Source organism: Condylura cristata, unplaced genomic scaffold (genome assembly GCF_000260355.1).
Source record: "Condylura cristata isolate star-nosed mole 26May11 unplaced genomic scaffold, ConCri1.0 scaffold00024, whole genome shotgun sequence".
Lineage (NCBI taxonomy): Eukaryota > Metazoa > Chordata > Mammalia > Eulipotyphla > Talpidae > Condylura > Condylura cristata.
This window is the reverse complement of record NW_004567125.1, coordinates 24,288,621-24,313,248: the sequence shown is the minus strand read 5'-3', so window position 1 is coordinate 24,313,248 and position 24,628 is coordinate 24,288,621. Positions and strand designations below refer to the sequence as shown.

The window sequence follows — 24,628 nt, the reverse complement described above, 5'->3', positions numbered from 1 at the left end:
AAGAGAGGGTAGACTCCCACTCTACCCTTCAGTCCAGCACAGCTGGTGTTGGCTATGGAAGTCAGTAGTAGCAACTAACTTCTCACAGAATCTGCTGTTTCTGGAAGTGGGGGACAGGGTCCTTCTGGGCAGAGTTCCCTGGAGTATGGTGCACAACTAAGTGCCCCCACTAGGCTGCTCAGGTGGGAATCTCTACACCATCACCCAATATCTGCTTTTGAGTAGCTCCACTATGTGCAGACACCCAGTTCAGGTAAAGGGACCAGCGTTACTAAGAATACACAAATACACAATTTCCTTGGCAAGCTCTAACTCTCATAAGTTGTATTGGACTTGAGCTGCCAGTGATCCTAGGAAATACACAAGGCGGCTACATCATTCCCATTTTACTGATGAAGAAACTGATGCTAAGGAGATCAGAGACATTGGTCATGCTAGGGAACTGAGGCATGGCAGATGTGGGACTTGTGTCCAGATTTTCAGACACTAACGCCAATGTTTTCCCTCCTGTGCCTTGCAGATAAGAGCTCAGGGGTCTAGGAAAGAGCAGGAAACACAGAACACGTGGAAGAAGGTCAACAACCTCACGGGGCCATATACCTCTCCCAACCAAGTTTGCATTGTGTTGGGGGATGTTTCTACATGGTTCCCTATACCATCTCACTGCAATGAGTATTGTCTCTGCTCCTAGGAAAAGAAATCAACCAGAGAAAAGAAATAGCTCTTTGAGAAATACAGTCTCTGCTTTACTGGAACTTCTCCAAGTTGACCATGGGCACTGGAAGCCCCAGATTGACCCCTTTCATACCCAGACTCAGGGGGTAAAGCCAAAGGTCAAGTTCACACAGGCATCGTGCATAGGAATACTTTAACCCAGGGTTTTAGTGTTTTCTTCATCCTCCATGTTGTAAATCCACAAAGTGCACCTCCGAGGGTTTGTGGTGATAGAGCTGTGATTTCTAAATCACATGAGAGACCCAGGCTGGTCAAAAGCTCACCACTCAATAAAACAAACTGGGCTTCCTTCATGGATATGTGGTTCTCCAATTGCTCAGAAGCTCCCACAAGGGGCCTTCCTGGAAGACGTGAGCTACATAATGCAGAATTCTGAAGTAAGTCCCAAAGGCACAGAGAACCATCAGGTCCTCAGAGAACAAGGCTTACCTTGGTCAGTTCCTGGGCATTGGCCAGATTGTCCACAGCGATAGCCAAGAATACATTCAGCAGTGTGTCTGGAGTGAGGAGTTAAGGACAGACAAATAAGAAAAGTAAAAGCCTTCAGCAAGACTGAGAGGGCATCTCCATGTCTTTCCTGCTTCCTGTGGACCACCAGTGTGAAGAAAAGCTGCTCTAAAGAGCAGGGGCCAAGGGAGGAGGGCAAAGATGATATGGGAGTCTGAGAAAGAGTATGTTTTCTCTCCTTTCAAATACCATCTCCGCATAGAACAGATAAACACACAAATCAAACCACCCAGCAGGTCCAGATTGTATGAGGAGGGCTTTACACAGCTACAGCCTCTCTCAAAGCAATAGTGAACAGGGCAATTACTGAACAAAATGTTTGGAGGCTCAAGGTAGGAGCCCATTGCTCCTTCTGGGGAGCCTGATGTGAGGGCCACCTAGACACACCATGTTATTTTGTCCTTGTAGATAAAAAAGAACTGAGATTCCACAGCCCCATTGCCAGTCATCTCAAAAATGTTCACTGGCCTCTCACATTCTCCTTGTCCTGGAAGACCCCCATGTGTCACTGAACAAAATGACACAGAGAACACACCACTCTTATGGAGATCAGGTCCATTCCATACTCTCACCTCTACAGTCCCAATTTTCCAACTGTCTTTGAGACTCCTGTGTGGAACAGAGAACTGGTTTGAGCACAAAAGCCCAGCTCCGAGGTCCTCTGCTCAGGGCAGGGGGGCCAAGCTGGCGGTCCCCTCTGTGACTCACCATACCGCTTTGGTCTTCTCTTGCTTATAGTTTTGCCTGGGGCCCCTGGAAGACTCCAGGAAAGGAGCTTTCAGAGCCTTGCTTCTCTGTCAGATGGTGAAAACTACCAAACTATAACTACCTCAGGTGGCTGTTCGTTCTCACTCTACCAGCCCCAATCCCAATAACTCCTCGTCCACATTTGCAAGCTCATAAGGGGCATTCAAACAAATCACCTCATTTACTGTTGACAATAACAAAAGGAGATAGGTGATCATTGTCCGCCTTTACAGAAACGAGAATTTAAAGCTCAGAGAGATGAAGTGACTTTTCCAAGGCCACAAAGCTAGTAGGCAGAGCTGCTGGGGTAAAATCCTAAAGCTTCTTGTGCCAGGTCCTGTGAGAAGGCATTAGGTACTTGTTAAACAGCCGTGGGTGTCAAGTCTTCCCTTCCGATGTAGTGTCTTATCAAGTAAGGACCAAATGAAACAGTCTATAAACCACAGATACAGCACATTGCAGCCAATGTTAGCTATGCTGTAGTATTAGCAATAGTCATAATAGTCTGTTCTGTACTGAAATGTAGTTAATTTACTAGTATTAAAATCTGATTTCAGTCTACAACAATCTCTGGCCTCTCTTATTATCCCGTAATAGTACCTCCAACCCTTCAATCTGACAGCTTTGTAGGACATTGTTTGTGTATACTATAGACTTAGATAATACTCAGTTCTGTTGTTTACTTATCTTCTTTACTCAATAGTGTACCAATTCCTTAAAGTCAGGATCCTGATTTCCCTTAGTCCACCGAGCAGTGTCCATCCTCCTCCCCGGTCCCTCCATGCCCCATCCCATCACTACCAATACCACCCCCTCATGTGTCCATCCAGGCAGGCAGTCAACACAAGCAGGAACAATACAGAAGGATACAGTTGCCGAACAAGGTGAGCACAATGAAGTAGATGGCTGACCACATGCCCGAGCTGACCCCGCCCTGGGAGCGAATCCCATTGTACATCACCTCGTTCCAGTCCTCACCTGTCAGGATCTAAACAAAGCACACAGCAGCCAAGTGAGAGGCCAGGGCTGGTTGAGAAGACAGGGCCCGTCTAAAAGGGTCTGGTCTTTTCCATTTACCCCCTTCCTTGGCCAGTGAGAGGGAAAAATGTCACTCCATGAATAATCCTAACCTTTCTTCTAATATGGAAAAGGCACTGAAAATGTGGGAAATTATCAAAAGGAAAGATCCCATTCCCCAAACTACCCCTCTCTACCATTGGCATTGCCAGGCCTGTGGGAGTCACACAGATCAGGCGGTCTGATCATCATCGCCTTTCCCTGGAGATGCTAAGATACAGTTTCTGAGACAGCAGTGTTATAAGTAAGAACTTTGGGGCATCAGTGCAGAAAACCAGAGGTCTGGTTCAGCCTCAGGTTCTAGTTAAATGGTACTTTTGTTTAGCTCCAAGACATTGAGCTAAAAATTATCAATTTTTAATTTCCCCCATGATTTAGAAAGGTATTTTTTTTGGGGGGTAAAGAATGGAAAAGGTACTTTATTAAGTAGGAATGGGTTAGAAGACCTTTCTAATTTCAGAAAACCAGGAAGGCAATTTGTTGCTAAATGTTTTAGTCTTCCAACTTTTACAAAAACACAAGTGCAGAGAAAGCCAGTGAGGTCATCACAAGGAGAGGCATTATTTTGCAGTATGTGGCTCAAGGGCTCCATTTTTTTTTTTTTTTTGTTATTCTTCTTTTTTTTTTAATTAATAGTTAATTTTTACATCATTTTGTGCCTTTTCGCATCTCAGTTGTAATCCCTGTGGGCTTCTCATCACCAAATCACCTGTGTGCCATCACCATAGTCCAGGGTACTTCCCTCCCCCCAGCAACATTTTTGATGCCGTTCCACACTCCACCCCCACAAAATGTCTCTGGTATACAGTTTTGGATCATTATTATTATCCCCACCCCACCCCGGTCCTTTATGCTCCTGCTGTGAGTGAAACCATCGGTATTTTTCTTTTTCTTTCTGACTTATTTCACTAAATATGATCCCTTTCAGCTCCATCCATCCAACATGGTGTTTTTTAATTTTTAATTTTATAATAGATTATTTTTAAATATTTTTGTGCATTTTTCCATCTCAGTTGCAATCCCCTTGGGTTTCCCATCACCAAATCACCCATATGCCATCACCCAACATGGTGTTCTTTAACTGCCAGTTGGCCTCATACCTGGAATACAGTCATGATGGCTGCAGGGAAAGTGTCAAAGTTTGCCGAAGGAGTGCCATCATTAAAGTTAAACCTGAAAGGGGAATTCAGAGAGAAGACTGGAATGGAAGCCTCATACACCAAGTTTCCTTTCCCTAAAAGTACATGTTTTCATCACTTCCCTTTTCTACATCCTCCTCTTCCTAATTTTCCCATTTCATGAAATTTTCAAAGATGACATTAGTGACTGCTATTGATTTTGAATGCTATGGGGAAGGAAATGGGGTTTTGACTAATCCTGAGCTATAAGGTCCCATGCTATAAATTTCAAGTGTTGCTCCAGAGGGGATAGTCCCTGGAACAAAAATCCTACACATTGTCAAAATATTTAAAGCAAAGGAATTCCTTCCATCTACACACTTAGCTTCCGATTTAGGCCATGGAAAGAATAAGATGGTAACACGGTGACCAAATGAATGACCCTTGTGCTCACAGGCTAAGGCTGGGCTTTAAGTCCCCTTGGGCTGTAAGCCTGCTGGTGCTTACCTGCCTCCAAACAGCTGCATGCCTAGGAGAGCAAAGACAACGATGAAGAGGAAGAGGAGGAAGAGTAAACTGATGATAGACTTCATGGAACTCATCAAGGAGACCACCAAATTCCGTAGGGATGCCCAATACCTACAAAACCCAGATGGTAGTGAACACTGAATCTCATGTTAGCCCCAATTCCAGCCAGATAGTGATGTGGTGGCCTGTGAACCGAGGTGCATTTGTATACTTGTGAGGGGGTGTGATGGCTGTAATCTGTGGCTTAAGATCTGGAGTCACAGAAATTCTTTGGAGGAAGAGGAGAAGAAACCGAAGGATGGGTTGGAGCTGGGGTAGAGAAGTGCGAATGTGGAAAGGGGGAATAGCAATGCAAGGAAATATAAAGCAGAACGTTTTCATTCTCAAGCATGCTTGGAAAGAGTCCCGATTCTGACCACTTACTTGGTTATCTTAAATATCCTTAGAAGCCGGAGAGCTCTCAAGACACTGATTCCAAAGGATGTCCCTGGTCTGAAGATTGCCCAGACCACTTCAAAGATACTGCCCACTGTGACCTAAGGAGTCAAATCCAGCCATGGTGAGAAGAGGAAAAGCAGGAGTGTTCTGGTGTCCGGTGACCCACAGCTGTCATCAGCCAATTTCAGGGCTGCCTATTTGTGAAGGCTACTGAAGGAAAGGGGGGCCTGTGCCATCTCTCTCCCAATCTTCTTCACTAACTTTATATACTGCTTGCTCTTGTGCTGGTGAAGACTTTGAGAACCAGACACTACTTTTGCACAGATTTCACATCCATGGCACATCTTAACATTCTAGCAAACAGACAAAGGAGTGAGACTCAGAGCCAGAGAAGTAACTGGAACAAATACAGGTTGCATTCCAACACAATCTCTGAGGGCATCTGCATTCTCTCATCATCCTAGAATCGAGGGCTAACAAGGATGCTGTAGTCACCTGCACACTAAATATCTTTCAGTCACATGGGCCCCAAAGCCCTCAGGGTGATGATCCAGCCTGGTGGCGTGGAATCTGACTGCTATGGGAAATAGCAATTTCAGATTAACAATTCATTTTTTGTTTCAAGGATGTATTTATTGAATGCCGGCCGTGTGCTACAAAAACAACAGATAACAAAAAATAATCCTCCCATCAATAACGAAAAATATGTACATGAGGAAACCAAGGTTAGAATGGTTCACTAGCTGTTATGCCTGAAATTTGCCTGTACCCAGAACCATATGTTCTGAGTTAAAATGGAGATTGGAGAGAACTCAAAACCGTTAGCACCTAACTGAAGATTTGGCAGAAAAAGAGGTGGGTTTGGCACAAAAAAAAGTGGTTCAGGAATCCAAAGTTTTGCAATCTAGTTTTGTTGCTGGTAGACTGTAAGACCTTGCACACAGCATGCTATTTACTCCTGCATAAATGGGAGGTTAACTCCTGGTATGTGATAAAGTGGACAGGACTCCAGAAAACAGCAGAGGTCAGAAACAGATGTGACAGCACCTGAAAACTCAGCAATGTACATATTTACACATTGGTATCGTGTAGAAGAGTGTGGACGCTGAAGGGGAAGTTCTAGTCCAGAACTTGTTCATATAAGAGCATTAGTGTCTGTATGTGTCCACATGTGTATGGCTGAGGATGTAGCTAGGCAATTTTAACCAATTTTCCACTGAAGTAAAAAGATACAGCAGCTTCTCTTTCTATTGAACAACTCTCTGGAATGAGTCCTTTGCCCTCCTCTCCCAGGCTTAGCTCTGACATTTTGTGAAATTCATTGAGTTACACACTTAAGTATGCACTCTATGGTATATGTGTCATACTTCAATGAAAACGTTAAAAAGAAAGAAGCTTAAAAAAAAAAAAAAAAAACCTGAACAAACTCTTGCATGGATTCATTCATCCTGACCTCCCTTTAGCAACCTTATCTATCCCCCTTTAATACCTTTAATAAATTCTGGTTTCAGAGCTGCATGCTCAGCAATGGAGCAAGCTGCTTATCTCAAACTGTGGCATATCAACATGAAGCAGAAAGACAGGAGGCTCTAAGCACTTACCCCAAAATCAAAGCAGTTGAATGAAGAGTGAAAATAGAGGCGAGGCCCCATGCCATACATCTTCAGGGACATCTCCAAGAGGAAGAGTCCCAGAAACAAAAACTCTGCATAGTCTGAAAGCAGTGAAAACAAAAGCAGCAGTTACACAGGCAGCAGGAACTCTGCACCCCTCAACCCAACACATCATCTACAGAGGAGCCCTCACACCGGACCAAGACGCCCACACATAGGCACTTTCAATCACCATCAGGCCAATGCCAGGCAAAATTAATGTGTTGTTTGACCTGCTTCCCCCCAGAGGAGTCCCAGACACAAGTCTCTTTTCACAAGTGACGAGTCATGGACACTGAAATAGGTGACAGCTCTCAGGAGAGGAAGAAAGGCTTTCCCGTGGCTGGCTGACAGCTTGGAATTCCCCTACACCTAGCAACCACAGTGCCGAGGCTCACTCACACCCAGTGGCAACCTCACCCAGAGCTGGCCTCTAAGCTCATCACCTTGAGAACTTTCTCCAGGACTCTGGCGATCCAAAACCCTCCAACCCCTGAATTTCCATAAGACACAGAGTTTAGCAACTTCTTGACTCATCAGCAGAGATTTGTACATCTGAGTTAATAATGAAAAGTTGGAAATGCCATGTGATCATCAAGCACGCTGCGGACAGGCTTGGCTTCCCTCCCAAGGGGCAGAGATGGGGTGCTCTGGGCTGGCCCAACCATGGCCAACATCAGGTCTTGCTCTCTACACTGTATCCCCATCAAGCTGCCACCATGAGGTCCGCAGTCACCGCTCACTTACAGAGGAGGTGGGTGAGCCACTGGGGCTGGTTGTGGTGGACGATGGCAACACAGGCGGTGTTGAGAGCCACAAGGCTCAGCACGATCCAGTAAAACACCTGGGATTTAACCATGTGGCGGATGGAGATGCGCAGAAGCCTTTCCTTGTGCCGGAAATATGAGGCCCCGTCCACCTTTGCACTTTTGATGCTGGCCCGGGCCAGAGGAGTGCCTATGGGGGTGAAGAGGAAGGAAGAATGAGGTGGTAGAACAGACACCCCTTCATGGCCAGGGGCGCATTCAAAAGACCAGGTGGGTAGTCTCGGTGCTAGAGCTGGGTGACTGTCATCACGCAGTCAGGGATCCCCATGTTCTGGGCTAAGTAGTCCCCACAGCACAGACCCCTGCTTTTCATGGTGAGCACTCTCAGTCCCAGGAAATGGAAACATTCCCCAGGTGGAAACACAGTGCAGAGAAGCCTAATAAGATCATGTTTATGTTTGTAACAGATTGGGCTTCCCTCTGGCCTTTCCTATTAAATGTGCTTTAGGCACCAGAATCATGTGCCACATTTCTGATTCATTCTGCCATGGGCAGCCTAAACGGGCTCTGTCATTGCTTTCTGGGATGATGACCAACTTCCCTCTTTCTGGAGAGGGAAAACCTGCCATCAGTCAGGATCTCCAAGAGGGTCTGGGACAAACGGATTCAGCAGGAACTTCAATGTCAGACACTAGAAGTGGGTGGGCGCCACTATGGTCAAGCCGATGACTTGAGGGTCTTGCATGGAGGTCCCCGCAGGCAATAAGTTCTCAGGACCTTTGAACAATGTCTCATTATTTGATCCAGGACAGATAGGAGCATACACAAATGGGTATATTTGCCAGGCCTGAAGACACTGGGATGGACTTTGGCCATAAACCCCATCTTTCCTCTAGATAGCTTCCCCTGACCAAGTTTTTAGGTCACATGATTAGATCAGTGCACTTTTCCCTAATTACATCCCCAACTTCTGGATTCTTCAGAATCATCTTCTTATGGCACTGTTAAAAAGCCTTTTTTTCCGCGTGATTCAGAGAAGAGCTTGGCCCCACTCACCCACAGAGGAGATATCGACGCAGTGTTCATCGCTGGAGTCACGTGTCATGGCCTCTGTCCGGCTCCTTTTGATGGTGGCCCGGCGAAGCACTACACAGAGGCAGGAGGAAAGCAGTGAGAGAAGAGGAGACAACTCAGCCTGGTCGCTTGGGTCAAAACTGACGACCATGGGGAAGAATTCCCTGGTACACTGGTGCCCGCCTTTTCATAAGTGCCTGCACCAGGGTTCTAGAAATTGCCACTGTCTACGGAACATGACTGTGTTTAGTAGCACTTGCTGAAACGCAAGGGCTCCTGACGCCTAGCACTTCTCTAAATGCAGTAGGTAAACAGGCACCCTGCATGCAGTTGTCCTGGCTCTTCGTAAACAATACCACTTCCTGGTAGAGAAAGTAGTCCCCAGATGATCCTCAGGAACCTTCAAGGAAGATCCCTTAGTATGCCCTTGGCAGTATCACAGTCAATGCACAGTACCAATCACCCAGCCCGGAACAAAGCAGCCCCAGGATTTCATTTTCATCACTTTAAAAGCATTTAAATCTGTGACTCCATTCCCTTCATTTTAAAGCATGAGGGATTTTATGACAGAGACACTTGAGTTTCAAATCCCAAGGCGCCCTTCTTTCTTTCTTTCGCCTCTCAATCCAGAGAGGTTGCCACCACCGCCTACGTGGGGGAGGGAGGGAGGGATGGGGAGCAGCTTACCTTCTAAGGCTGATGTTCCTGCATTTTTATTTTCCTCAGCAAGCATGACTTCCTCTAGATGGAAACAAATGGTTTAGTAAACTATCTGTAATGGCAAATCATTCTGCAAAATGAAACCCTCCCAGGGACAGTTCTGGCTCCAGGGCAACAGAGAGAGGAAGGAGTTCCAACCGCAGAAAGCAGCCAGGGGTCAGGGTGGACACTCCAGAGCTCCGCAGAACAGGAAGGAAGAAGTTCTTTATTGAGGGGACTGAGAGGGTGGTTCACATAATTCAGCTTTGTGTCTGAATTCACCCCATTCTGCAGTAGGATACCTAGGAGAGGAAGAGTTGATTTTTTTTTTAACTACAATCATCTAAATGGAGAAGAATTTCCATTTCTGTATTTCCTTCTACCTCCTCTAGCCATGGGGTTTCTCTGGGCTATTGCTCCCAGCTCAAAACACTTGACCTCCCTCTCAGGCAAGACATTTGGGGGGACTCTGCAGGGCTCAGTGAAAGAAATGCTAGCTGCCCTCAGGTAGCTTCAGGGCTGGCGGGCTTGCCTCCTCCAGCCCATCAATCTGCCCTCCTGACTTGAGCAGATTTTCAGCTGAAGAGGACTGGGACATGGTGAATTTATCCACATGATATAATAAAAAGCAAAGATGTGGCTTTTGTGTGCCTTCCTGGCACAAAGCTCCCAAAACTCTTGGAATTTTATATGCCAGTGGGATGACTCATGGCGGGGAGGGCTAAATGCCTTAAGGAGGGAGGTTCACAAGATTCCAACTTCCAGCCTCACCCTGCTCCCACCTTCTAGGAGGAAAGAGCAACTGCTCAATCACTCTGCCAATAATTTAATCAATCGTGTCTTCTGACAGCTCTATTAAAAAAACCCTAAACTTGCGGGCTCATGTAACTCCTTAGTTGGTAACTGCGACCAAGTTGAGTGTTGGGTTGTGGCATGCCTAGCGCAGGCATGGAAGCTCTGTGCCTGCGGCCCCTCTCCTCCACATCCACATCTTGCTTACGTTTCCCATCTATTGGGCTGTTCCCAAGCTGTAGCTTCATAGTATATTGGCAATAGTAAGTTAAGATTTCTCTCATGTTCCAAAAGTCGTTCCAGCCACGTATCAAATCTGGAGCCCAGCTCTCACCCCTCCCATCCCCAATTTGTAGTTAGCCAGCAAAAGTGCAGCTCACCTGGGTGCCCATTTGCAGCTGGCATCTGAAGTGAGGACAGGCTGGTAGGCTTGAGCTTTCCACCTCTTGGGTCTGTGCTAACTAATTCTGACACTAAATACCACCGGAATTGAAGTGACTGGACACCTAACTGGCGCTGGAGTGACATATTTGGTTGTCAATATTTGGAAAAGAATCTCCTATTCCCTCCCAATCCCCTTTTCTTCTTCTCGGGAGTACCCCTTAGCTCCAGAGGTGTCGCCATTTCTATTAACACCATTTTCTAGGGCTTATTAGAATGAGCCTCATTAGCACTCTCCATGTGGATTCTGAGCTCCCTGTTGGGAGTGATGTGGATTAAAGTCTCACCCTGTCACCTCCGCCATAGGCCAGAGAGCCTATGCATCCCCCACAATCCCAGCTGCCGGGAAAAGCTGGCAGCAGACCAAATAAGACAGTGGTTTCTTTTAAGTCCTTGCAACAAGTAAAAGGACAGTTTGAAGAGAGGTAACAGATAATGTTGTTACCATAACTCCACCTCCACAGAAAACAGAGTAGATAATGTATTCGCTGGGAGGGGAGCATTTTGAGGTTCAGTGAATACCACACAGGATGGCCTTTATCCCAAATCATAACTGTGTAGCTTTCCTTTTTAAGTGTAGCCTCTGGCAAAACTCAAAGTGACTAGGTTGTGTTATTTGTAGGTAGAATGTCCCTAGATGCAGACGTAAAGGGTTTCAAAGTTATTGGACAGCCCAGGTTTTTGAAGGCCATCTCTTAGGTATTTGCAGCACTACCTCCTAGCAACATTAACTACTTCAGCCAGAGACTTGTTTTTGAGATCTGCCATGTCTGGGCTCTGGAGCTGGCAGATCTGAGGACCCCTAAGGCAGATGGAGAGGGTGTGGTCCTCATGAGTCTCTCTGGGAAACTCTCATGGGCACCGGAGGCACAGAAAGCACTCCCCCTCCCCCAAAGCCTTGCGCCAAATTTGCTTTCAAATTTGAGTGTGTCTTTCCAGGGAAATGTAACCCATATGTTTCTGATTCACTCACGCTCTATTTGTAAAGGGAAGGGCCAGGAAGCACAATTTGACATCGCAGTGCGTCTTTTTTCTTAGAAGGATTGCAGAGCGCTGGCTTTGCCAACTGGAAGAAGTGGTGCCTGGGAATTCTGCTTGTGTTTGGAAAGCAGAGCCAGGAGAGCCGCATCCTGAGACACATGACCTTGGGAAGCAGCGTGTTGAGGGCAGGGTCATCTTTTCAGGTTCTGTTGCTAGTAGGCACACTCAGGGGTCTGTCAGACGGCACCCCACCCCCCACCCCAGCAAGCCTAGGACAGTTGGGAACGTCAAGCTCTCTGCCTGGCCTGCAGGCAAATCTGCTGAGAAGGCTGGGTTAGCAATCTAGGAAGAGGAAGTGGGGGATGCACGTTATTCCCACAGGAGAGCCTGGGAGGAGAAAGGGTAAAACAGTGTGGCTAACAAGTGTTTCCAAGAGTGGCAAAGGATGCAGAGAGTCACAGACAGGAGTGTTTTTCATCTGACTTTGAATGGCAGACATAGGCTCTCCTACCCTCCATAGATAGTCAAAAGTTTACTCCAGAGCCAAGAAAGAGTTTTTGTGTGTCCGTGGTACAAACAGAAGGGTCACAATCTCATTGCAGAGCTCCTACATAAGGGTAAGGTCCAGGCAGCTAAGATTTAGTTGCTTTCCAGATTTTTCTGGAGAGACTTCACAGCCATGCTACTGGGAATAAAGAAAAGATGCTGACTGTCTTGTCTATTTTTTATTATTATTAAAAAATACAACTCTCTTCAGGAAGAAAATAAAGATCTATAACACTCCCACTTCCAAATAATAAGGAAAGCAAATGCATCCTTTTTACTGACAGATATGAGGTGATCGATGCGGCCCATGAGCAGCTGAGCCACAGGCAAACTTGAATCCGGTGGCTCTGGGTCAATGAAATTGTGCCAGTCCGGCCTTCTCCCCAGGGAGGGGTAAGAATGATCCCAGAAGCTGAGCCACAGCAGGGGCATGAGGGCAGCTCAGAAGCAGGGAAGCCAGTTATCCACTCTCTACTACCTGCCTGAGGCACAGCCTCACAACTGGCCCTCCTGATACTGGCCTGGTCTTCCTGCTGCTGCTTCTCAGTGTAGCAACCAAAAGCACCTTCAACATCCTAAATCAGAGCATGTCACTCCTCTGCTCAAAACTCTCCTCTGGTTCTGGCCTTGCTCACAGTAAAGTCCCAGCCCCCATAATAGCCAGGAGCGTTATGAAGGATCTGCCACCTGTTACCTCCATACATGGTCCCCACCCCATCTACTGCCCTACTCTCACACTAGAATATTCTTGAGATATTCTAAGCCTTGGAATATTATTCCCACAGATACTTCTATGCTGACTCTTTGATGCAAGAGTACCCCCTCAAATGGGTGCATCCTGACCTCCCCATTAAAAGTACCACTTACCCCATACTTAATAATCTTATCTTGCTGTTTTCTATTATACTAACAATGTTCTTGTACTGTTTGACTTATTATAACAAGAAGCTCTTAAGAGTTTTGGTGACTTCCTGATCTGTTTGGCTTACTGTAGTACACCTGTGTCTCTAACACAGGCCTTGATGCAAATTAAGCCCACTTAATAAATATTTGTGCACTGATTGTAACAGGTTGATCCCAAGGAGAAGGGGAGGTGCCAGGTTCCTTGCCACACACAACATCCACACATTTGACCTTCATCATCACAGATAAGGTGACAAACAGCAAAAGTGGGGAATGGTTGAGGGGAAAGGACATCCTGAAAAAATGCCACAGTCGGGTTTTAGGACCCCACCCCCATCCCAGATCGAAGAAATCCAAGACACCAAAGACTACAAATCTTGTAATGTTATCACCATTGAAAGGACGGTTTCTGGGAACTGAGGGCAGAATTAAGCAGCCAGACTTGGTATATAAGCAGACAGGTGGGCCTTGGGGGTCTTTCGTTTTTCATTGGCTTTCAGTGTGCTTTGAGCAGAACTGATTGGACACATTCACCAATTTATCTCTTTCTTTCTCCCTAAATTAGTCATCTCTTCATTTCCCCTTTTTTGGGCAATAAACCCTTTAGCAACCTTGTATGTGTGTGCCTGCAGTTGAGTCTCTCCCTTTAACACACCCGCAGTCAGGCCAACCTATTTCACACCGGGAAAGCCCTGTAACATGAGTAGGCTGTTATATAGCCATGGACAGTAGCAGTGTCGTGGTCTCTCATGTCACAGGCCAAACCCAGCTCTCACGTTGGCTAACTGACATCTTACATAGCCCACCTTGCTAAAAATGCCTGCCCCATGAAAGATGTTTGGTACAAGGGCAGGTTCAGTGAAATCCTAGAGGAAGAAAAGTGGAACCCACAAGAACCCCCAAAGCTACCAAGGTATCCAGAGCTTCTCCTGAGCTGGTTTGGGCTGCCCCTTTGAATAGAATTACTGGGAATGAGAAGACTGTGCACTCTCCTGGCCCTGCCCCCGCCCCGCCAGCTCACCTGCTTTGTCTATCCAGGCGCGGTAACCATTCAGCTCACGTTCGATCTGCTGCTGGCGCCGAAGTTTCATGAAAGCTCTTCGGTTCTCCACTCTCTCTCTCTCTTTGGCAAATTCCCTGTGGACAAGATGGATCAGATTCATTTAAGTTCAGATGGATATGATAGATAAATTTAGTAGTGCCAGAAGTGAGAAAGAAGGAGACACAAGTGAAAGAGAAAGAGGAGGCCTGCACAGGCATTTTTGGGTGCTCTGTGTCCCTGTTCCCTCATCCCAAGCTGTAACTGATCTTTTTTTTTACTTTTCTAAAAATACATTATATCATTCTTAATTTTTGTACAATGTATGATTTCCCCCTGAAATTCCCACCACCCATTTACCTGTGCACCATCACCATGGTCCCTTGTGCTCTTCCCACCCCTGCTCTGGTTCTTCTCCCTCCTCCTCCCATACTGAATGGCCTAAAGTTGCCTGATGATTTTGATTTTCTTATAAATACTTTTTTAAGAATTCCTTTTTTTGTTTTCTCTACATTCCTCCTATAAATGAGACCATTCAACATTTTTCTACTTTCTGGCTTATTTTGCTGAGCATAATCCCTTCCAGCTCCATCCATGTTGCTGCAAAGGGGATGAGTTTGTCCTTTTTCATTGCTGAGCAATATTCCAACCTACCTCTTTAAATAGCTACACAGAAGTGAGCTTCATGTAGCCCCAGGCAGGAAACCCTCCTGGAGCAGTTTTATTCCAATCAGTATGAACACCCTCTGCCTGCTCAATTTTGAAAGAAATTTCTTAATCAGGTGACAAAGAAGATGTCAAAATGTTATGTTCCATTTCCCAGCCACAGTGGATGCCCTTACCCTTTCCACAGGCACAGTCGCCTCTCTGCCTTTTAATTTTCACAGCCACCCTATGAAATATATTCTACTAGAAATCCTATTTAACAATGGGGAAACCAAGGCTTCCCTTGGGAACTAGCTTGCTGAACTCTCAACACAATGTTGGCTTCTCCTGTGTCCCGCATCCTGTGTTATAACAAGTGATGCTGACATCTTGAAGGGCTACTTGAAGGGCAGGTAGAGGCCATGAGTAAAGGGGCATGTAAGAGGCATGTGACTTTTATAGAAACATAGTGGGAAGGTTGGGTGAGAGAGAGAAAATGGAAGGAAAGTCAAGAAAGATGGGGTTCAAAAAGAGGCTACTGACAGACGCCCCAGAGGCACAAGATAATAAAAAGACTAAAGCGCTCTCAAAGAAAAAGGAGAGAAGAGGAACAAAGAATAGAGAGAGAGGAACATGATCAAGTTCCCTGGAGAAGCAAAAAAAAAAAAAAAAGACTGCAACAGCGACGAACATAGTCTAGTCATTTTGGTGTATATACATGATGGGATATGACTCAGTGATCAAAAAAGATAAACTTGTGCCATGTGTGGTGACACAGATTGAGCTGGAAGGGATTATGCCAAGTGAAATAAGCAAGAAGGAGAGCGATAATAGAGGTGGTATCACATACATGGAGAGAGAAAACAAACCAAGGGGCAAAGAGAACTTTAAACCCATCTCCTGAGAGCTGACCACAGAGCTGAGGCATTGGGGTGGGCAGGGGTGAGAATGGGGGCAGGAGAGGAACTACAGAGCACTGTGAGTACTTAGGTGATGGGAGAGCCACGGTGATACCACACCTGAGGGGTGGTGTTTTGACACCTGTACTGTCAAAACAGTAACAAGGATGGAAACCAGTGGTACTTCATTAAAAGATACTAAAAGAAAAAAAAAAAGTTTGCTTGCAAATGGCCCCTCCAGAAACTGCCTCCACACCTTTCACATCACCGAACACCCTTCCAACTAGAATTTTCCTTCCAGAACATTCCCCTACTGCTTTGGAAGCTGCTCTACCTTTTCAAGGTGGTTTTTTAAATAAAGGGTGACAGTTAAAAGGTGGAGAGTCCTGCCAGCCAGTCCCTCATATCCAAGAAAGAAGAGTCAGGGGCTGAGGGATGGGGCCCAGGCCCCATGTCTACCATGTTTTAAGATCACTCTGGGGGTAAGGGAGAGTCTGATAATGAAGACTGACCAGGGCCAGTTCAAGTCAGGGTAGCAGGCCAACCCATTCCTCAATTCTACTTTTTTTTTTCCCTTCCAAATTTCAGCTATTAGGAGTTAACAAAAAGCCACTTGGTTCGTGGCATCATCGTCTACCAAAGTTCTCACTGTTGGCTTTTTAGCATAGTCTACCCCTCCTATAGGAGCAGTGCCAGTATTCTGTGGTTTCTCTCTCCAAAAGGCACTTGGATTCACCCTTCCTCTCATCTTCACTGCACCGGGACCTCCTGCTTTCCTTCCTTACTACTGCAACAGCACTTACCTGGTCTTTCTGTCGTCTGTCTTTCCGTTATTTCGGCTACCCCATAGCTATTAGAGCTATTTTCCTAAAACATGCACTGGGTCTTAATAATTCCAACTTAAAATAATAGCCATAGTAAGGAAAATTGGTGGAGCATTCTGATTTCCAAGCACCTCCACATATTTTGTTCATATTAAATTTATGACCAAGTTTAAGGAAGAAACAGTCAGATTGGAACCTCAGACCCACCTTCCCCCAAGCTTGAGCTCCTTGTTCCCCCCACATCTACTGGCCCAACAGCACATTTATATCTTCCTTTATCTTTTCATACATATGAGTCTTCATTTTTCATCTGTGGTCTGAAAGGGTCCAGAAAATTCTAACATGAAGTTATATTTCAAGACCTCAAAAAAGTAACCTGCAATCAGGCTATGAATGGAAGAATACAAGAATCCTTCAGCACCAAGGGTGAGCACCATTACCGCCATCTCAATTTTCCAGTTCAGAAAACTGAATCAAAAGGGAGCTAAGTGGTTCCTCAGAGGGCAAATGTCCAAGGACACAGCCACTAAGGGGAACCAGGATTCTTGGACCTTCCAAATTCCATCTACTTTCTACTCTATTCCCGCCTCCCCATCTCACTAGCCCCTTCTCAATGAAGCACTAACACCTCACATAGCCCTCAAGTAGGATTATCTGCAGAAATGTCTTCTCTATGCAAGAAATCCATCTGTATTTGTAGCGCTAACGTGAAGTCATCACTTCAGCCTTTCTACACAACCCTCACCTTCCATCATTCTTACCCCTGCTGCCTGCATCCTGCAAGGTATCACTCCACACACAGTCAAATTTCTAGAAAGTACAATGTGGGCTTTGGGGCTCAGTCCACCCTGTTTTTTTCCTGTCTGGGCTTCAAAATCCTTCTCCCAGGCCAGGTTGAAAGGTTACCTCTTCTGGCTAGCTTTCCCCTCCTCCACCCCAATCTTCTGGCCTCCTTTCTACCTTTTCTCTATCTCTTTAGAGCACACCTCACAGCAAAAATCAATGTGGTAAGTTTTACATGTGATTTTCTTTCTCTTTTGGGAGAAAACATCATGTGACTTAGCTGACTTTGTGTTCCCCAGACTCAACTAGACTCATCTTACCCTCTTCAACTAGTCTATATGTTCAGACAATCTTTATAATTAATTTTATTAATTAAAATAAGCAGGCTGAGGCCCTCCCTGGTGGCACAATGGGTTAGGACGCAGCACTGCGGCCACTTCAGTAGGAGTTCAATCCCCCACCCCAGAGGTGACCCACATGGTACAGCAGACAGGCCCTGAGCTGCTACACCCAAGTAGAGGGGAAGAGGGGAAGAGCTATGGAGATGACCCTTCTGTTGCTCACCAAGTAACCTATCTATCTTTCCTTCTTCTTCTTCTTCTTTTTTTTTTTTTTTTTGTTTTGTTTTCCCATTAGGAGCCCAGGGCACAAAGCCTGACACTAGGTCCTTTATGACACATCTTACCCTCTTCTTAGTTGGTGTCTGTCATAACTGTATCCATGGCTTATCTCCCTGATTAGGTCCATAAGGTCTGAAACAGAACCTATGCTGTATCATATGCCAACAGGGGGCTGAAAAATTTAATCCAAGGCCTGGCAGGATAACAGATTCCAGCGATTATGGAGCTCAAATATCAAAATCTAATAGTCCTATAATGCTTTTTGGAAACTTTTAATTTAGAAATAAATTTCAAGTACATGATTTGACTCTATTTGCAAAAGCCGTGGGAAATTCAGATCTTCTAGCCCAAGATCACCCAATTATCAGGAAACTGAGCCCAAATTCAAACTAATGTCTTCCAATTCTAGGTTACATGCTATTTCCATAGTCTCAGCTATCTTTCCTGCTCTCTAGATTCAACATTTCAAAACTACAAAAGGGATTTAATTTCAGCCCAAGGCTGAAGAGAATAAAGACATAAGAATAGAGTTTTATGTTTCTTTTAAAGAAACTGTTTTTAATTGGACAGCAGCATAAAGTCCATTGCTCTGTGTTAGGCTATTAAAGACCTAGAATAAAATTCTTAGCAGCAGACAAGCTAGTGACATGCTGCTTGACTGTGTTCATATCACAGTCACTACTTACATGTATCATTACATTCTGGAGAGGAAAAGGACTAACAATATTCAGCTCTACGACCTAAAAATTAGTGACTAACCTAACCTTATATTCAAAATTTCCTGTTATTTTGTATATATATAAATACATGCTTAGACAGATCCAGGAAAAGGAAGAAAGCTACCCAACTCCCAGCCCTATTCTTCTTCACTGAGCCCTCTTATTTCCCCTTCACTAAAGACCTTGGGGATTCTTCAGAGGCTCATGCTTTTGCAAAGATTAAGGCAAATTATCATTTCTTTAGTCATCTAGAAGACACCTTCCAAGCTTCCCACTGGAAGGTACCTCAGAGAGCGGCTTGATGAATTTCTCAATTTATCCATTTTGCTTGGCTCAAGTAACAGAGTTTATTTCTTTTTGTTTTTAAAAAATGTAATATATATAAATATATGTATGTATGTATATGTATACACACACACACACACACATATATATATATTTACATCATTCTTCATTCTCATATAATATATGCTTTATCATCTTGTGTATGGCCCCCATGAAATTCCCACCACCAATTCACCTGTGTACCATCACGGTAATCTCTTGTGCTCTTCCTACGCATTTTGATCCAATTTCCTTCTCTCCCGATCCCAGGAATGTCTTTGGTTTTTATATATAGTTGCCTGTTGATTTTTGTTTTCACTTTATTGTAATTACTTTTTCATTTTAAATAGGGAGTTTAAGTTTGGCTTCTTTGAATGAGTACTCATGTCACCACACCCGCTTGGCATTGGTCTGTGGCTTAAGATAAGAGGATGGGAAGTAAGTTCCTTGCCATTTGCTTCATCCAGTGTTTCGACACCCACCAAGGGAACAGAACTCAAGCTGTACTGCATCCAGATTTTAGAATTCCAAGCAAGAAGGACAAAAATAAATGCCCATATGATGCAGCAGCCATATCACTAGGAAAACTACCTCAAAGGTAGGCAACCTCCACTGCTGTCCCTGGTTCCTCACTGGTCTAGAGTGATTTGGAAGGACACAAAGAATTCTCTGCTCATAAGCAGAGGGAGGACTCAATCTGGTTTACTCTAGAAGGGTCCTGACTTAGTTAATGAAAGACACAGACTAAAGATAAAAATCTAAGTTGTGTTTAGAAGGATTATCAAAGACACTCAATTCACCTACCTTTTCCATAGTATATGCATTATACACTGTATTCTTACATGAAAGTAAGCTAGGAAATGCAAATGTTACAAAGAAAATCTTAGAGAATAGAAAACACCCTTATAGGGCTGCATTATATTTACTGATAACATAAGTATACACTGTCTCTATATAAGAAATCTTGTGTGTTATTGCTATGGGAATGGGAAAAAGGCTCATCTTGTACTGCATGGTTCGTACAACTTTTTTTCTTATATCCTAGCAAATTTGTATTTTACTGCTTTTGTTTCTAGCCAATTCTATATTATTCACAATTAGATGAAGAATAATAATTATATAGATAATTTCAGAAACGTATGGAAATAATAAATCCATACCCAGAGAGCACGCACAAAGTAGCTAATCTGTTGTCAGCGTTTAGTCTATAGAGTGAAGTGAAGGGTTTTCGTCATTCACATTTCCAGAGTTTACCTTGAAACTCTAGCTCTTGGGGACTTGACATGAATCACCTGAAATTCCTGCCCACATAATGTCACCTCAGAGTATCGGGGCACCTGGACAGTTAACTCTAAGTGTCTCTAGTGAGGAAGATATTCTGGTAGGTTTGCTATGACAAGAAGCATGCTATTGGGGGATTGTCTCACTCCTGTCTCAGCATCTGGCTCCTCCCTTCAGCACACAGGGAGATTTGTTTACTGATGTGGAGGCCCTCACTGCTGTCATGACAACCAAAAGAAAGACAAAGCCTGCCAGGATGGGCTGGCCCTGTGTGACTCAAAGATCTGTTTGCCCACACTCCTATACACACTTGCACACTTCACCACACACACATTGGCAGGAATACCCATGTTCACACTGGCACACAGAAGCATATGTAGACAGACTTTGCCAAGCACACAAATAGCCACCTGATCATATTCCTATTAATCTTCAGAGTTCATATTCCCCCAGTGCTTCAGTGTCTCCAAAGAAACCTGGCTAGGGGCCTATAAGTTATCTGCTCTGGAAAGGAGCAATTTGGGTTTGTCATCAAGAAAAACCTCTGTGTCCTGCAATGTTCTGAAACTAAGAGAGAAATCAGGGGAGTCAGATAGGCAGATGTGTATTGGGAGTGATTTAATTTTCCAAGTTCCTTGGAAAAATGGGCTGAGAAGTGGAGGGAGAGCAGGAAAACAGCTTTTCAGTGTTCTCAGTCACCTGGGGAACATTTTCTCCCATTTTTCAGAGGCTCAAACACATCCCAAAGAAGATAAACACTTTATTGAAGGTCACACAGTTTATCCATGTTACAGTTATTTACATCTTACCCCTTGACTTGTTCCAGAAAGGATTTAAGGAGACTCAGGTTGTCAATAAATAAAGGCCAAAACTGCACCTAGTCCTCTAAATGCCATTCAGTGTTGACAGTAATAACAGTATAGCTGGGTATCTGGGAGGGAGTGGGGTCATAGCGGACACTGCAATGCACTGTCACTCCTCCTTAAAGGTCAGGGCTTTGGGAGGGCTCCTCCCATGAGAAAAAGTCTTTCCCTAAAGCAGTTAAGGCAAATAAACAGTCTTAACCAGAGTGCCATACTCTCACACCCTGGCACCTCATAGTGGTCGCCTGTCTGAATCTGGCATTTCACTGTGGGGAAACCAAAGCACAGAGAGGTCAGACTGCGGGCTGACCTGGGACTGCAGTGTGACAAGCAGTCCTGAAGTATCTCTTGTTCTCTGAAGGATAAAGCCAGTGTCGTTCCACATCTTTCTACCACTTCAGTTATGACAACTCCAAGGGGAAACTTCTTTTAGTTCTTGGGAACAGATGTATTTTTCTCTCCTTTCCCTGGCACTGAGATCTCATTTATTTGTTTGAGAAGATCTGGGGAAGGCTTGGAAGTTCACATAAAGGGGATAATCAAGGAGCTGGAACATATTTCTGTTTGAAGATGTTAGCCGTGAGGTTGGCATAATCCAGACTACTAGAGTTTAGGAATTAAGAGCTCTGAAACTGGACCAGACTAGGTTTAAATTTTGACTCCATTCCAGTATGATCTGGGGCCAAGTTCTTAACCAATGAGTCTCAGTTTCCTCATCTGTAAAACAGGTAAATACCATGCCTGTCTCAAATTGTTGTAAGGATTAATAGATGAAAGCAATCAAGTATTTTGTCTAGCACAAAGTATAGTGTCTAGCACAAAACACATGTTCCAAGTGGCTATTAAAACTAACACTCCCAAGAATATAACATAATACAGACGTTCTGATACTAGGCTACTTATGTATCTGTCTGTCCATCCATCAATCCATCCACTCACTCACTTTCATTCTCCCTCCAAAATATAATTTACCTTGTGCCTATGATGGGGTAAGCATTGTGACAGAATATGGAGCACAACAGCAAAAAAGAACAAGTGTGTCGGACGAGTTTACATTATATACTGATAAAATGCTAATGGAAAATTAAAATACAGGAAATACATGTAAGTACAAGGAGGAAGGCTAGGCCCTTGGGTACTGGCCAGGGAAGACCTCATTGAAAAGACTTGAGAAATAACAGGACATGTGAGGGAAGACCTCGTCGCAAAGCCTTGAAAAATAATAGGATATGCCTGAGGGATGGCATTCAGGAGATGACAGCTGTGCAGGCTGTGGACAGCAGGAACATCTCAGAGGACGAAGGGTAGAGAGGATATCCTGAGAGCAGAAAGGGGCCAGCATGGTGAGGGTGAATGGACTGAACAGAAGATGAGTGAGATGAGGTCCGAGTAGCTGCCAGGCCCCATGGAGCTGGAGCTAAAACAAGGAGGGCCATGGAACGTGACAATGATGTGACCTTCATGTGGCACGATCTGGAAACCATTGGTAGGCGTGTGACACAAGAGTCACAGGACCAGATTCAAGTTTTCAAAGAAGGTCTCTTGTCACCCTGTGGAGAACAGAATGGCAAGAGTATGGGCAGAAGCAAGGACACCTTCCAGCAATATTCCAACATGGCAGCCTCAGTCAGAAGGTAGGGGTGGGATACTGAGAAATACTAGGGCTTGTGGTGTAACAGGTCTAGGTTGCATGGACTCCGCCCCCACTCCAGATGCTGGAACTCCAAATCCCATCAGTACTAAGGAGAAGCACGCTGGGACGTGAAGGCAGAGCTGAGCAGCCAGGTTGGGATAAAATCAGACATGTGGGCTCTGGGGGGACTTGACCTGGTGGTTTGCAGCTGATCGTTTTGGCGCTCAATCGGTTTTCAGTGTGCCGGTGGAGTCCAAGTCAGCAGAACTGGTAGGACATCCTAGTTAACCTGTGTTTTTCTCCCTCTCTCCCTGGGTTATTCCTTTACCTTTCTCCTTATAAATAAATCCATTATTTAACCTTTTGAGTGTGTCCATAATACGATTGAATTGTAAGCGCATCAGTGAAGACCCACAGACAGGCAACCCAATTCACATTGGGGTACCCTGTAACAGTGGTAGTCTGTGAAGATAGAGTTGAGAGGCCTTGAGGATGAGAGGACTCAGACAACTCTCAAGGATTTCTAGCTGGAGCATACAAAAGGAGGAGTTAAATTAACAGAGATGAAAGACACTGGGAGGAGCAGTTTTCAGGGAAAAGGCGTGGGGTTATCTTTGTGTTTGTCCACCAGGTACCTTGACACACATTTATATTAAAGATCAATAAGTTCCAAAAGGACCAATTCTTTGTGAGCCACATAAGATGTGCCAGCTGCTTCAAAGATCACCTGTTGTTTATGTAATAGTCACCTGGATGATGTCTCGACTGTCCTACCCACTTCCCCCTGCAAGCAAGTTCTAGAAACATGTTAACTGGTGTTGCAGCAAGATAGAATCAAGAAATTATTGCTACTGCTGCAAGCAATATTAAAAGTAAACCAAAATTAATCTCCCTAACACTCTATAACATTGTGTTATTTTATCCCACTACATCATTTCCATCATCAGGGGTGACAGTGTTACAGTATGTTCTGTTAAAAGTTCTGAGTTCTCCAATGCTGGTGCTTACAGCCTTTCAAGAAGAGGACAGGACACACTTGCAGTCCCATTGTGTGGATCCGGAAAATCAAAGCCTCCAAGAGCCCATGTGAGTTGTGGAAAGGCACAGAGCTATGGAGCACATTCTGATCTCCCTGCTCCATTTCATCCCCCAGAGCACACAGGCACCATCAAGGCTCCAACTCTGAGACACAGGTCATTTTCTCTCTTGCTCTGCATATAATAGTGTATGTTTCAGTCACAATATTGCAGTGGGTTCAAAGCCCCATGGTGTAGGAAGAATGAGCTGCAGGGAAGAACATTTCATATTCTTTCTCCCCATTTCTACCCCCCACAGCACTAATTACAGTATGACAGAGGCATCCTGATGCAGAACAAATAGCTGTTCTCTGGTAAGAGACACTTTCTGCCCAACTCTGAGTAGCTGCAGCAATTGCGCCCTCCGGGAAGGTTTGAAGGCACTGTGGAGTGGGTGCGGCTGTGTTCAAGGGAGTGACTATTGATTACCAAGTGCAGCCATTCTACAGTTAACACTGTGTTGGCTTTTGTTGTTGTTGTTAAAAGGTTTCAAGTTTGCCTTCCCCAGATGATTTAAATATGAGATATTTATCTCAGAAAAGTAAAGTCTCCATTGTTCAATCTCAAAAGATTTTCCCTGGAGAAACTGGCCCTTTCTTCGGAGTTGGGAGGAATGGTGGAACCAAATACTGACAAAATGGGGATGGTGGACAGTTGTGAGAGGAGTAGAAATCTGAATCCAGAGAGAAGAATCTGATGGGCCAGAGAGAAAGTGATGAGGAGAAGCCCAAAGGAAGGGAAGACAGTGTGAAAACATGGTGGAGATAACGGTACTGAATGTGGACCCCAGAGAGAAAGTCTGGTGTCCTCTGAACACCTCAGTGATGGACTTCTCACTCACACTTTATTCATTCACATCTTTATAGGGTCTCAGAAAGCCCCTCACTCTTCCATATATATATAGAGAGAGAGAGAGA

At 44.8% G+C, this 24,628-nt stretch overlaps 1 protein-coding gene across 1 annotated transcript in view; it reads right to left on the bottom strand.

Annotated features, from left to right (window-relative positions):
* CACNA1E (calcium channel, voltage-dependent, R type, alpha 1E subunit) overlaps positions 1-24,628 on the bottom strand; it is a 291,648-nt gene that overhangs the window by 68,383 nt on the left and 198,637 nt on the right. The window contains exons 8-17 of the mRNA XM_004688539.2: positions 14,027-14,142; positions 9,331-9,384; positions 8,626-8,715; positions 7,550-7,759; positions 6,752-6,864; positions 5,136-5,248; positions 4,692-4,823; positions 4,167-4,239; positions 2,860-2,977; positions 1,165-1,232 (exon numbers count right to left, since the gene is read on the bottom strand). Of these exons, the coding sequence (XP_004688596.1) occupies positions 1,165-1,232; positions 2,860-2,977; positions 4,167-4,239; positions 4,692-4,823; positions 5,136-5,248; positions 6,752-6,864; positions 7,550-7,759; positions 8,626-8,715; positions 9,331-9,384; positions 14,027-14,142 (1,087 nt within the window). The remainder of the gene's footprint in view (positions 1-1,164; positions 1,233-2,859; positions 2,978-4,166; positions 4,240-4,691; positions 4,824-5,135; positions 5,249-6,751; positions 6,865-7,549; positions 7,760-8,625; positions 8,716-9,330; positions 9,385-14,026; positions 14,143-24,628) is intronic.